An 11984-nucleotide genomic window follows, 5' to 3' on the forward strand; every position below is an offset into this window, starting at 1 on the left:
GCGAGTGAAATCTGCAGGCTCCAGTCTGCCTGGTAACACCCGGACAAAAGCGGCAGATTTGAGGCATTGTCATCCCCCGCACCCCTCCCCACGTGGCCTTCTGGCACGAGCCGCGGCCGCCGCCTCATTTGCATCAGAAAGCGAGCGCCGGCCAATGGGCGCGCAGCCTAGCGCCAGCTGGCGGCGGGGCGGCCCTGCCTATATAAGGGCGCGCGGCGGGCCGGGGCGCACTTGCCAGCCGTGCGCTCGCCGGGTGGCCCCAGCCTCCCGGTGCCCGCCGCGTCCGCGCCCCTCGCTCCTTTCGTGGATAACTAGCTAGCTGCTCGCCGACCGAACCATGACTCTGGAGGAAATCCGCGGCCAAGACACGGTTCCCGAAAGCACCGCCAGGTGGGTCGGCGCCGGGCGCCGATATCTTGGGGCGCGGGGAGCCTGGCCGTGTACTGGACCCAGCCGGTCCGGCGGCCACCTTCGGGGAGCCGCGCGGGTGGGAAGCCGCTGGGCGGGAGCCGGGGCACCCGAGGTGCCTGTCCTCGGCTGGGGTGCCCGGGGTGTGTCCCGGGGGCTGGGGGATCCCGCCGCGCCTTCTGGTCAGTCCCCGCTCACGGCGCTGGCTCGTCCGCAGGATGCAGGGCGCCGGGAAAGCGCTGCACGAGCTGCTGCTGTCGGCACAGCGCCAGGGCTGTCTCACCGCCGGCGTCTATGAGTCCGCCAAAGTCCTGAACGTGTGAGTGTGGACGCGGCCCCGGGTGGGAGCGACCGGGGGCTGGGGGGGCGGCGGCGGGGCACCCCGGGCTCGCCACCTCGCCCTCACCGCCCCCTCCCCGCCCGCGCAGGGACCCCGACAACGTGACCTTCTGCGTGCTGGCCGCCGACGAGGAGGACGAGGGCGACATCGCGCTGCAGATCCACTTTACGCTGATCCAGGCGTTCTGCTGCGAGAACGACATCGACATCGTGCGCGTGGGCGACGTGCAGCGGCTGGCGGCGATCGTGGGCGCGGGCGACGAGGAGGCCGCGTCGGGAGACCTACACTGCATCCTCATTTCGGTGAGTGTGGCCTCCGCCCGGGTGTCGCCCCGCCGCGGCCGGCGGCCGGCGGCCAGCCAGGCTGACCTCTGCGCTCTGCCCGCAGAACCCCAATGAGGACGCGTGGAAGGACCCCGCCTTGGAGAAGCTCAGCCTGTTCTGCGAGGAGAGCCGCAGTGTCAACGACTGGGTGCCCAGTATCACCCTCCCTGAGTGACAGCCCGGAGGGGGCCTTGGTCTGATCGACGTGGTGACGTCCCGGGGCGCCTAGCGCGCGGCTGGCTCTGTGGACGCGCCCTCGGAGGTGGGGCGCCGGTCCGGAGCGCTGCGTGGAGAGCTGCGAGGAGGGGCGGTCCCCTGCAGGAGGGGCCCGGCGGCGGCGGCGGCGGCGGCGGCGGGCGGCGGCGGCGGCAGGGGCAAGTCTGGCCCCCAGCCCGGGACTCTGCGAGTGTGGGGAGCGGCCGCTTGCCCGGGAAGGCCGGAGGCGGGCCGTGGGCCACGGGGCCGGGAAGGACGCACCGGCCGGGCAGGCGTGACTCAGCAGCCTGCGCGCTCTCGACAGGAAGGAGGGGAAAGGCCAGGCGGGCGAGGCCTGGACGACAGTTGCAGGAGCTCCGTCGGACTGAGCAGCACCGCTGTGCACCAGCGGGCCGGGCGATGCTCGGGTTTCGGAAGGATTATGCTGCTGCACCTTTGAGTTTTTGACAATAAATTTACTGAAACAAACTTCTTCTCTTTATTGAGGGCAGGGGGTCCTTGCCCGAGGGGGAAGCGGTGTGCAGGGTTCCAGGTGATCGCTGACCCCCCGGGGACTGCCTGGCACCTACCGTCCTCCGGTGGGGCTGAGTTAGGGGCTCCTGGGGCGCTGGGAATGGGGGAGGGGCGCTGGAGCGTGTTCGGGCCGAACTCGAGCCCTGCCCCCATTTGTCTCTTTTTAGGGAGATTTTTAAACTTGCAAGACAGGAGCATACTTGAGATAAGACATCAGGGCAGCAGCTAAAGGCTGGCCATCCAGCCTGATAACAGCGGCCTCTCCCTCCCCTCCCCCTCTCCTGCCCGCAGCCCCCTCCCTGCTGACAGCTGCTTATCAGAGAGGCTTGCAGGATGCAGGCGGCGCCCTCCTGCACAATGAACGCTGCCTCGTGCAGCCGCTGCCCTTTGTGGTCCCCAAGGATGGTGGCAGAATGCTCTTAAAGGCTCGGCGCTTACGGCAATGTCACCACGGTATTAATATCGTGGATGACATGATGCCTGTGTTTAAGCATGAGTCATCATTTTGTCACGGCTGTGGTAGAACTTCAAAGATCTGAGCAAAAATGGGAAGACATCGTCGACACAAACGGGGTGAGCCATTGTGAGTGCAGCCGGCTTCTGTTACCTGCTATTCCGAGCGCTCTCTGCCCACACGGAGTTAGGAGGCTGTGCTCACAATCCCATTTAAACACTTGTGGAAGCAAAAGAATTTAAAGCTTTTCCACAAAGACCTTCTTTGAGAAACATCCAGGAGCCGGGGGGTGGGGGGAGATGTCCGGAGTGAATCAATCTTTTTTATTAGGCCAGTATGCCTTGCTTGCGCCTCTCTGCTTGGCCGGAGCCGCGTCCGGCGGGGGAAATGCCCATGGGGCTGGCCTGCTGTTAGCAAGCTGCCTGGCAGCCCAGGGGGCCTTCTGGGCAGAGGAGGGATGGTGTATCGTTTTCCTAAGCAGAAAATTCTCCCGAGTTACCAGCCGTCCCAGGTGGCCGATTCACCCAGTTGGGCTCCACTTTTTAAATTCTCTCCAAATCCTGGAAGCCTTCACAGGAAAAGAGGACTGCTCGAGCTTAATTATTCTTCTCAGAATGAAAGTGTTCTGTTTCACATTTATCGTCTCTTCGAGACGTTTCCCCCTTGATGAGACAGAGGCCCAGTGAAATAATTCAGGTCTGTGTGTGTGTGTGTGTGTGTGTGTGCGCGCGCGTGTGTGCGTGTCCCTGAGTTTCGTTAATATTTTACCTACTCGCTTCTCAGAACCTCGAGTGTATGTCTACGCCAGCGTGCATCCTGGCAAACGACCATTTGCCACAGCAGGCTATAGTAAACACAAATGGGGCATAATCACTTTAAAATGTGCCCTTTGGTGAGTGAATTCACAGAACATTGCACAGAGCGGGCAGGCAGACACTCCTGCTGGCCGCCCGACCCCTCATAGACCAGTCAGTTGGCAACTCCTAAGAAACTCGGCTTTCTTGGATTGGAACGCACAGCCAGGGTGCCTGCTGGAGCCTCATGGGCCAGGAGAATTTGTAGGCAAGAAAAATGCACGCTTGCACGGTGCAAACCCCAAAGCTGCTGGTTTTGTTTTGCTTTGTTGTTTTGTTTTTGATGAATGGGATTTTATGCAATTACGATGAGATACCCAGGTGATAAAACGCACAGTGCTTGTGACACAGTGCTGCCTCCACACTTCCAACAACCACGAGTAGTAATGCGTAGATAAGCGGCTGATCACGGGCACACGGAGGCGATCCACACAGACTGCGCCCGGAAAGCGCTGCATGAATGTTAATGACAATAGTCCTTGAAAGTTAATGAAGGCATTTGCTGCAGATCACAGAACGCCAGGTGGGCTGGTAGATTTAGGGCCCGAGTTCTGGTCCAGGGAGACCCTGGGCTGTGAGCCGGCTCTGTCCAGGTGTCCAGTTCTGACCCGGTTCTGGCCCGCTATCCCCCACAGGAAAATTTCCGGGCGCCATTCGGGGTAGTTGGTGTTTATCCCTCGTTTTGCCGATGAGAAAGTGACCTCGGGTAGGTGAAGTGGCTGCTGCTGGTGAGCTCTCAGGGGGTCCCAGTTGCGTCCGATGCCCCGTAGACCTGCGTTTCCAAGGCTGGCGGAGGGCTGTCTGGCCCCCACGGTGGCCGGTCTGTCCCAGGCCCAGCTGACCGACGTGCCAAAGGCCGCACGTGAGGCTTCTCCAGAGGGAAGGCGGTGGCTGGGAGCATGTGATGGGAGCAGCACGGATCTACCTGCCCGTGACGGTGGGAACCTGGCCTGACGGTCTGGAAGTGTCGTCTTCTGGTTAAGGCCAAACTTCCTGTTGCCGCCGTGGCTTCACGTTACTCCGAGAAGACACGCTTCTCTGCCTCTCCAGCCTCTGGACGTGGGACAGCAGGTCAGTGAAATACAGGAACGTCCGGTGGGGTCTGAAAGCCAAGTCCTGGAAAGCAAGGTCAGTTAAGGAAACAGCGTCAAAAGGATGTAAAAGCTTTTCTTTTTCTTCCCCCAGAGCAGGCGTGGATCCTACAACCACGGGCCATTTCTTCATCATGCCACACGCTGGTTGTGGTTTTACTCCTTCACCTCGAGGGGAGGTGGGATTCACAGGACTCAGCCGTTCAGGGCTCCAGGCCGGTCTCGGGTTGGAGGCATCAGCCTCGTCATGCGGCAAGGGGGTGGAAGAGATTCAGCTCTTTGGCTCAGACTCCTCAGCTACCCCGTTTTTGTGACAGTGGCCCGGAGCCACATTCGTGTACAACTTTTCTTCCCCAAGTGGGAATAACCCAGGAAGAAGATTTACACTTGTTGCATTTTTTTTTAATGTTTATTTATTTTCGAGAGAGAGACACACAGAACACAAGCTAGGAGAGGCAGAGAGAGGGAGACACAGAATCTGAAGCAGGCTCCAGGCTCCGAGCTGTCGGCACAGAGCCCGACATGGGGCTCGAACTCACAAACCGCGAGATCTTGACCTGAGCTGAAGTCAGACGCTTCTTAACCGACTGAGCCACCCTGGCACCCCAAACTTGTTGCGTTTCTATTCTGGCAGAGCACAGGCCAATGGAATTCTAAGTGGGAACATGGACCCAACAGTGAAAAGCAAAGTTGAAAGAAAAGATACAGACTGGAGAAAGTATCCTGTTTCTCAGCAAGACCCCAGTGGTTCCTGGAACTCTGTACCACCCCCCACCCCCACCCCACAGGAAGGGAAGTGTGGACCCCAGGAAGGAGGGGGCGGACAGTAGGTCAGGCAGGGTGAGGACCGCTGTGGGAAGATGCCCCGAAAACCATTGTGCGTGCATTTCTGCCCGGGGTTTCTGCAAATCGCTCCTGTGCTGGTTCCGTGGGGGCCCAGACAATGACAAGGAACGGGGAGAGGCTCCCGGAGCGTCCAGAGGCATTTCTCTTGCATTTCCTGTGGCAATGCTCCCGTGTCTCCACACTGTCTCTTTCCATCTCTGTCTCTCGGAACAGACCCCACCCCCTCAGATCTAGGCTCTGAGACCCCTTGTGCCGGCCTTGACCTCTGCTGTCACCCCCCCTTCCTGATCACTGGCTCCGGTTACCTGCCAACGACACAGGTATCATTGTGGCACCCCTGTCACCCCGTGGATAACGGAGACCGCAGCATTCCTGCTGCCCTCGGGGCCCTGCCCTGCTCCCCACATTGGGCGGGGCCTCCCCCTACTTTGCAGGCCGCCTCCTCTCCCTGCAAGCCTCTCCTACATACTATGGAGGTCTGTTTACAAGCCTGAGCGTCCTTCATGGAGAGGGACAGAGTTTCCTCTGAAATACTCTGCCTCCAACGCGGTGCCTGGGACACAGTGGCAAGGGCTGCTCTTTGAATGTCTAATGGCAGAGGGAGAAGTGAGCCATCCACGCGGGGACACTGGTGTGGGGTCTGTTGCAGGACGGGGCATGGGTTTGTCCTTCCGTCTTCATCGGCACGATCTTCGTGAGCATCGAGTGCGTTTGCCAGGAGCCCGTTCTGGGAACGGAGTCGAGATGCTGGACGCTTTGGAGACCTTCTATTTTACAGGAAGCAACACCATTTGTTTTTGTCAGTAGGAAGACACACGCAGTGAGAAGCGCCAGTTTCCCGAAGGATGGAGGAAGAGGAGGGAGCAGGTGGCGGGACCCTGAGTGGGGCCGAGCGGCGGGAGGGTTTGACTGTCTGTCCTGTAGGGAGCGGGGAGCACTGCGTCCTGTACAGGAGGAGGGACTGGCTGCCAGCCCCTGAGGACCGGCTGTAAGGGTCAGCCTGGATGTGGGGTGTTCGTGGACGGGCGAGGGGGCTTCTGAAGGCATCGCCCGCCCTGCCCAGGGTGGCCCGGCCCGGGGAGACCCAGCCGCAGGTATTGGAGGGAAGGCGGGGTCGGGGGCTTCTGGAGGGACTTCCCCTGGCACCTGTCCCAGTTTCCCTGCGGAGCCAATGGCCCTGAACCTGGCTGGGTGTTTCCCGTGTGTCCTGCAGGGCTGACGGGGGCTCATGGTTCTCTCGCGGTCTCTGTGCTGCCCGAGGCTGTCCTTCATCCAGGGGGTCTTGAGGAGGCCTGCGGGGCCTGGCGGGAGGCTGGGGAGGGCCGGGACTTGGAAGCCGGGACTCCGGCTCCCCCTGCGACCCCCAGAGCAGGCTCCGTGCTTTCTGCCGGCTAACTAGAGCCCAGGCCCACTCCTAACACGGGAGCTCGGATCCCGGGAGGGTGGTTCTGGGTGCAGTGTTTGCAGAGGTGTCCCAGTCTGGTCTGAGCCAGCGAGCCCCTCGTGGGTTCTAGAACCCACTTTGACAGAAAGAGCACGTGGAGTGCAAAATGTGATGGGCCGTGATGCTGCAGCGGGTGGGGAGCAGCCATGTGGTCTGCTGGGACGGTCTCCTCTCTGGGACAGCCACGACGTTAGAAATCACGGAGACAAATCTGGCCACAGACCTGCCACCCAGCTCCGTGCAGGGGTTAACCCAGCATCTTGGCATAAGTGTGGTAGTCATGGTCCACATGGCCCTTCCTGGCACCTGAGGGTTCCAGGCTGTGCACCAGACCCCCTGAGGGTTCCAGGCCAGGCCCCAGGCCCCCCTGAGGGTTCCAGGTCAGGCCCCAGGACCCCCTGAGGGTTCCAGGCCAGGCCCAGGCCCCCCTGAGGGTTCCAGGCTAGGCCCAGGCCCCCCTGAGGGTTCCAGGCCAGGCCCAGGCCCCCCTGAGGGTTCCAGGTCAGGCCCCAGGACCCCCTGAGGGTTCCAGGCCAAGCCCAGGCCCCCCTGAGGGTTCCAGGCCAGGCCCCAGGCCCCCCTGAGGGTTCCAGGCCAGGCCCCAGGCCCCCCTGAGGGTTCCAGGTCAGGCCCCAGGACCCTCTGAGGGTTCCAGGCCAGGCCCAGGCCCCCCTGAGGGTTCCAGGCCAGGCCCCAGGCCCCCCTGAGGGTTCCAGGCCAGGCCCCAGGCCCCCCTGAGGGTTCCAGGCCAGGCCCCAGGACCCCCTGAGGGTTCCAGGCCAGGCGCCAGGCCCATACCCATGTGCCCTAGTGCCTGCTGTCTCTGGCCTTCCTCAGCTGCACCCTGTTTCCCCAAAGCACAGCGTCTGGGGCTTGACTTCCATGTGCCCCCACCCTGTCCCCAGCTCCCGCCAGGTACTCCTTCAGGGAGCAGATGGTTTTAAATTTCTGAAAGACAAACCCTTTATCTGAAACATCTGCACGGTCCGAGCATCTGGTAGACAAATGGTGCATGGGCTCGGGGCTGGGGCTGTGAGATGGTGCAGAGGGGGTGCCCACAGGTTCAAGGGACCCACACCTCCATGGAGCCCCCTGCTGTGGAGTGAGGCAGGGAGGGCCCGCTGGTCCCAAGGAGGAAGAGGCCTCAAATCCCATCCAGGATAGGATTTCTCCGTTAACTCACCATCTGCCCTTTCCAGTGGGAAAAGTGATACAGTTTCATACAAAGACTTAGGTTTGCAAATAAAAGTATCAATTAATAGGGACACCTATTAATAGGGATGGCTCAGTCAGTTAAGCCTCCGACTACAGCTCAGGTCATGATCTCTCAGTTTTGGTTCGAGCCCGGCATCCGGCTCTGTGCTGACAGCTCAGAGCCCGGAGCCTGTTTCGGGTTCTGTGTCTCCCTCTCTCTCTGCCCCTCCCCCGCTTGTGCTCTGTCTCGCTCTCTCTCAAAAATAAATAAACATTAAAAACCTTTTAAAAAAGTATCAATTAACATGCTCAATGTTACAATCTGGAATCTGGCCCGAGGTCCCGCTGTGCTTGGCTTCCCGGCCCCCAACTCCGGGCTCTGTGCATCCAGGACGGCTCGTCCAATGGGAGGAGGGCACCACATGGGCTTCTCCTAGGACTTGGCCAACGGAGGGGTGCGGGGAGAGAGGTCCCTTCTCCCTGTCCCTCTCGCTGCGGTAGCACCCCCGCCCCTGCCCTGCACCCCTGCCAGGAGCCCCTCCCCCATGTGCACTAGGGTACCAACTCCTCCCTTGGCCATGCAGCTCCGTGGCTCAGCCACCTTAGGGAGTGGTAGCAGGCCCCGGCCACCGCAGCTCGGGTGGTGGGTCTTCTTGGAACAGGGAGAGTGGCCATCTGAACCTGGAAGTGCCTGCCTATGGCTGGGGGTCTTGTGTGGATCCTGAGCTCCGGTTCACTGCAGAGAGCTCATTTCCAGCAAGCCTCCGGTAGCACTGAGCACTGTCTGTGGAGGACATCTGAGCCCCCAAGGCACCCCCCGGGCCCGGGGGCTAGTCCCGAAGTTACCCTGAACGGGACTCCCCATTTGCTCCAGGTCTGGCTGACAGCTGGCACCAGAGGGGTCTGTCCCCCTGCAGGTGGGACCCTATGGAGGTGGCCATGGAGAAAGGGGAGGGGTGCTGGCCCCATGATCAGACAGGGGCTGGTCCCGGCTCCTGGCTCCTACTGGGCATGGAGCCAGAGCCCTGGGTGGGATGAGGGGTGAGGCTGCTTTTGAGTTCCTGAGCATTGGCCGCTTCCCAGCTGTGGCCTCAGGAAACCTCTACGTCTCTGAGCGTTGATTTCCACATTTGAAAGAACTTGACCTTACACAGGGCCCGTGGGTGCAGAGGGGCCCAATGTGCTAGGTGACGCTGGATTTGACGTTGGGTGGGTTGTTGGTGGTGGTCCCTGCCTCAGTTGCTCAGCGCCTCTCGGAACCGGGGGTCTCTTTGCCCTTAAACAAAGAACTGAAGCCAGCCGGGTCTCAATGTCTCCCAATTGTAGGATTCCGGTGTTTTGGGGTCCCAGAATTTGTTCTACCGGCAGCTTCCTCCTCCCACATGTGCACACACATGCACGCCCCCAAATGCACACATGGGCACACACATGCACACAACACACACGTGCACAACATATGCATGCAGACCTGTGCACACACATACGTACCAACGTGTGCATGTGCGCGCACGCACACAACATGCATGCACACAAATACACACGTGCACACACAATGCATATGTGGCATACGGCTTACATGCACATGTGCAGGCGCACATATGCACACACAGGTGCACCCACAATGCACACACATAGGTATACACCCACATGCACACACATGCACACACACAATGCATACACACAGGTGCATGCACACACATGCACACACAATGCACTCACGTAGGTGCACACACACATGCACACACGGGTGCACATACATGCACACACATATGCACACACAGGCGCGCACACAATGCACACACATAGGTATACACCCATATGCACACACACACACAATGCACACACACAGGTGCGCACACATATGCACGCACAGATGCACATACATGCACACACAATGCACACACACAGGTGAACACACATATGCACACAGGTGCACACACATGCACACACAGGTGCACACACAGGTGCACATACATGCACACACAGGCGCACACACAATGCACACACATAGGTATACACCCATATGCACCCACACGCACACGCACAATGCATACACACAGGTGCATGCATACACAATGCACACACACAGGTGCGCACACAGATGCACACACAGATGCACATACATGCACACACAATGCACACACATATGCACGCAGGTGCACATACATATGCACACACAGGTGCACATACATGCACACACAATGCACACACAGGTGTGCACACATAGGCACACAGGTGCACATACATGCACACACAATGCACACACACAGGTGCGCACACATATCTCCATAGCTCTCTGTTGTGAGGCTCAATCACTCAGACCTGCCGGACACCCCAGCTGTTGACCAGGTCAGCAGGGTTTGCCGTGTCAACCTCAGACGGTCCAGGGCGAGTGGAAAGAAAGGGGCTGCGTCACCCTTTCAGAGAGAGGCAAGGCTCCCGAGGGACAGACCGGACTCCCATACTCTCTGGCCTGCTGCATCCTGCCTGGGCTTTGCAAACGTGCCCACCAGTTTGCTATTAAAATAGCGAGCGCTGGGAAATAAACTGGCAGTGCTTCTCTCAATTGTATTCCCTTCCCTTCTGAGAGAGCCTGGCTGTCGCCCAGCCAGGGTGACAGCTCCCGTGCTCCGGTCTTGCTCTGACGCTGCCACCACGGAGCCACGGGCCACGTGCTGCACACAGTGCCTAATGCTTTGCAATTCTTTCCCTTGCTTCTGCTCCTTCCCGTGGAGGCTGACCTCTGTCCCATAAAAATGCAAGGAGACCATTCTGTGTCCAAGGTGAAGGAGCCCAAAGGTCTGCCTTTTCCCACAGGGTAACCATTAAACCAATTTCTTCCTGCAGGCAATCTCTGTCCCTAGCACTTGCTTTTTTTTTTTTCTTCTTTCAGGACTGCAAATTACTCCAAATAAACAAGCCGGTACAGAAAAAGTAATGGCCAGAACGCTTGGTTTCCACTGAACGATTATATTATGGAACACTGAGCCTTCTGGAATACGGGGTAAGATGATGGACGGACGGCCCGTGAACAGTACATTCTGTTCTGAGCTGCAAGTTGGTGGCTTTCATTCTCGTGCTCAGTCTTGCACAGGTTAGCAAATTAGTGAGGGAGAACTTGAGCTCTCAGGGCTCTCGGGGAGCCTGTCTTGTTTGCCCTGGACCAGCCTCTGGCGCAGAGAGCGGATTCCAGAGCCCGCGTGCCTGGCTGACCAGCTCTGGCCTCGGCGAGACCGCACTGCCCTTAGCGTATCTGCAGAGACTGCAGGGACAGCCTCTCCGGGGCCTGTGGGCAAAGGGGGGGGGCGGTGCTCTGCCCTCTCTGGACAGTGGTCTGTCCCCCGTGGAGAGGGGCCTGGGGCTCCAGGGAGCGCCTGCCGGAGAGCTGACGCCTGCCCCTGCCCGGGGCACACCCACTGCTGGATCCCAGTTCCAGCCTCTCCCTGTCCCCTCTTCCAACCGCGGAGCTCACTCAGGCTCTTCTTGTGGGGACGCTGTAGAGCTGTGAAGGTCACCACGGTGGCGGCCCAGGGACGGCTGGCTCTGTCTCCCCCTTCTCGAATGTGGGTGATGCTGATTTTCTTCCTGCACCTGCACTTCCCCCAAAGGACCCCCCCACTCCCTGGGAGTCACATCTGTGTGGCCGTCAGCCTGACACCCCCTGGCAGCCTCAGCTTGGTCCGCCTCTCCCGTTTATGCATTCTGACCCTCCCCCCTTCCCCCCCACAATGCCCGCTTTCCCGGAGGGTCGGGGCTCGGGGCAGCTGTTGTGGGCATCGTGTCCTGTATCATTCGGGGCGCTGTGCATTTCTTCACCTGGCTCCCAGAGTCAGAGGCGCCCCGAGCGCAGCGCCCAGCACCCCCTCCCCCTGCAGCATCCCTGGGGAGATTCCTGGGGCACCACTCCCTCCCTTCAAAGCTGGTCCAGGGATCGTTGACAAGGCCTGGTGAACCTTGCAAGCCGTGTGCCGCCACGGGACCGTGCAGGTATTTGCGGGAGACGCAGAAGCCGAGCCCCATCCCTTGGTGCCTCGGCGTGACCTGCCCGCGGCCTCACGGCGCCGGGGGGCGGCTCCAGGCTGGGTGGCGACGAGGCGCTTTGGGCACAGGCCCGCTGGCAGGACCTCCTGTACCGCCGTTATTTTTATCTCCGCGTCGAGTGCTAATTGGTAGTTTACCTGCATCGCTCTGGCTCCCCTGAGACACAGCTCGTGGGGCTCCCCTGGCTCCGTCCTTGGCACTGAAGATACACACCTGTCTGCCTTTCCAGTATTTCTGGCAGGCTGGGGGGCACGGGGAGG

At 60.1% G+C, this 11984-nt stretch overlaps 1 protein-coding gene across 1 annotated transcript; it reads left to right on the top strand.

Moving 5' to 3' along the window:
• Positions 1–218: 218 nt before the first annotated feature.
• Positions 219–1755, top strand: GADD45G (growth arrest and DNA damage inducible gamma). Its single transcript, XM_086684833.1, has 4 exons — positions 219–390; positions 626–727; positions 837–1050; positions 1136–1755. The coding sequence occupies exons 1-4, from the start codon at positions 338–340 to the stop codon at positions 1244–1246; spliced, it is 480 nt and encodes a 159-aa protein (XP_086540959.1). The 5' UTR covers positions 219–337; the 3' UTR covers positions 1247–1755.
• Positions 1756–11984: the final 10229 nt, after the last annotated feature.

This window comes from Puma concolor, chromosome D4, assembly GCF_028749965.1.
Source record: "Puma concolor isolate L17-30 chromosome D4, mPumCon1.1.hap2, whole genome shotgun sequence".
In the NCBI taxonomy this organism is placed as follows: Eukaryota; Metazoa; Chordata; class Mammalia; order Carnivora; family Felidae; genus Puma; species Puma concolor.

Excerpts from the sequence above, each read along its gene's own strand:
- GADD45G (XM_086684833.1), top strand. The coding sequence starts at position 338 with ATGACTCTGGAGGAAATCCGCGGCCAAGACACGGTTCCCGAAAGCACC. Across the intron at positions 728-836 it reads TCCGCCAAAGTCCTGAACGT|GGACCCCGACAACGTGACCT; the intron begins GTGAGTGTGGAC and ends CCGCCCGCGCAG. Across the intron at positions 1,051-1,135 it reads TACACTGCATCCTCATTTCG|AACCCCAATGAGGACGCGTG; the intron begins GTGAGTGTGGCC and ends CTCTGCCCGCAG.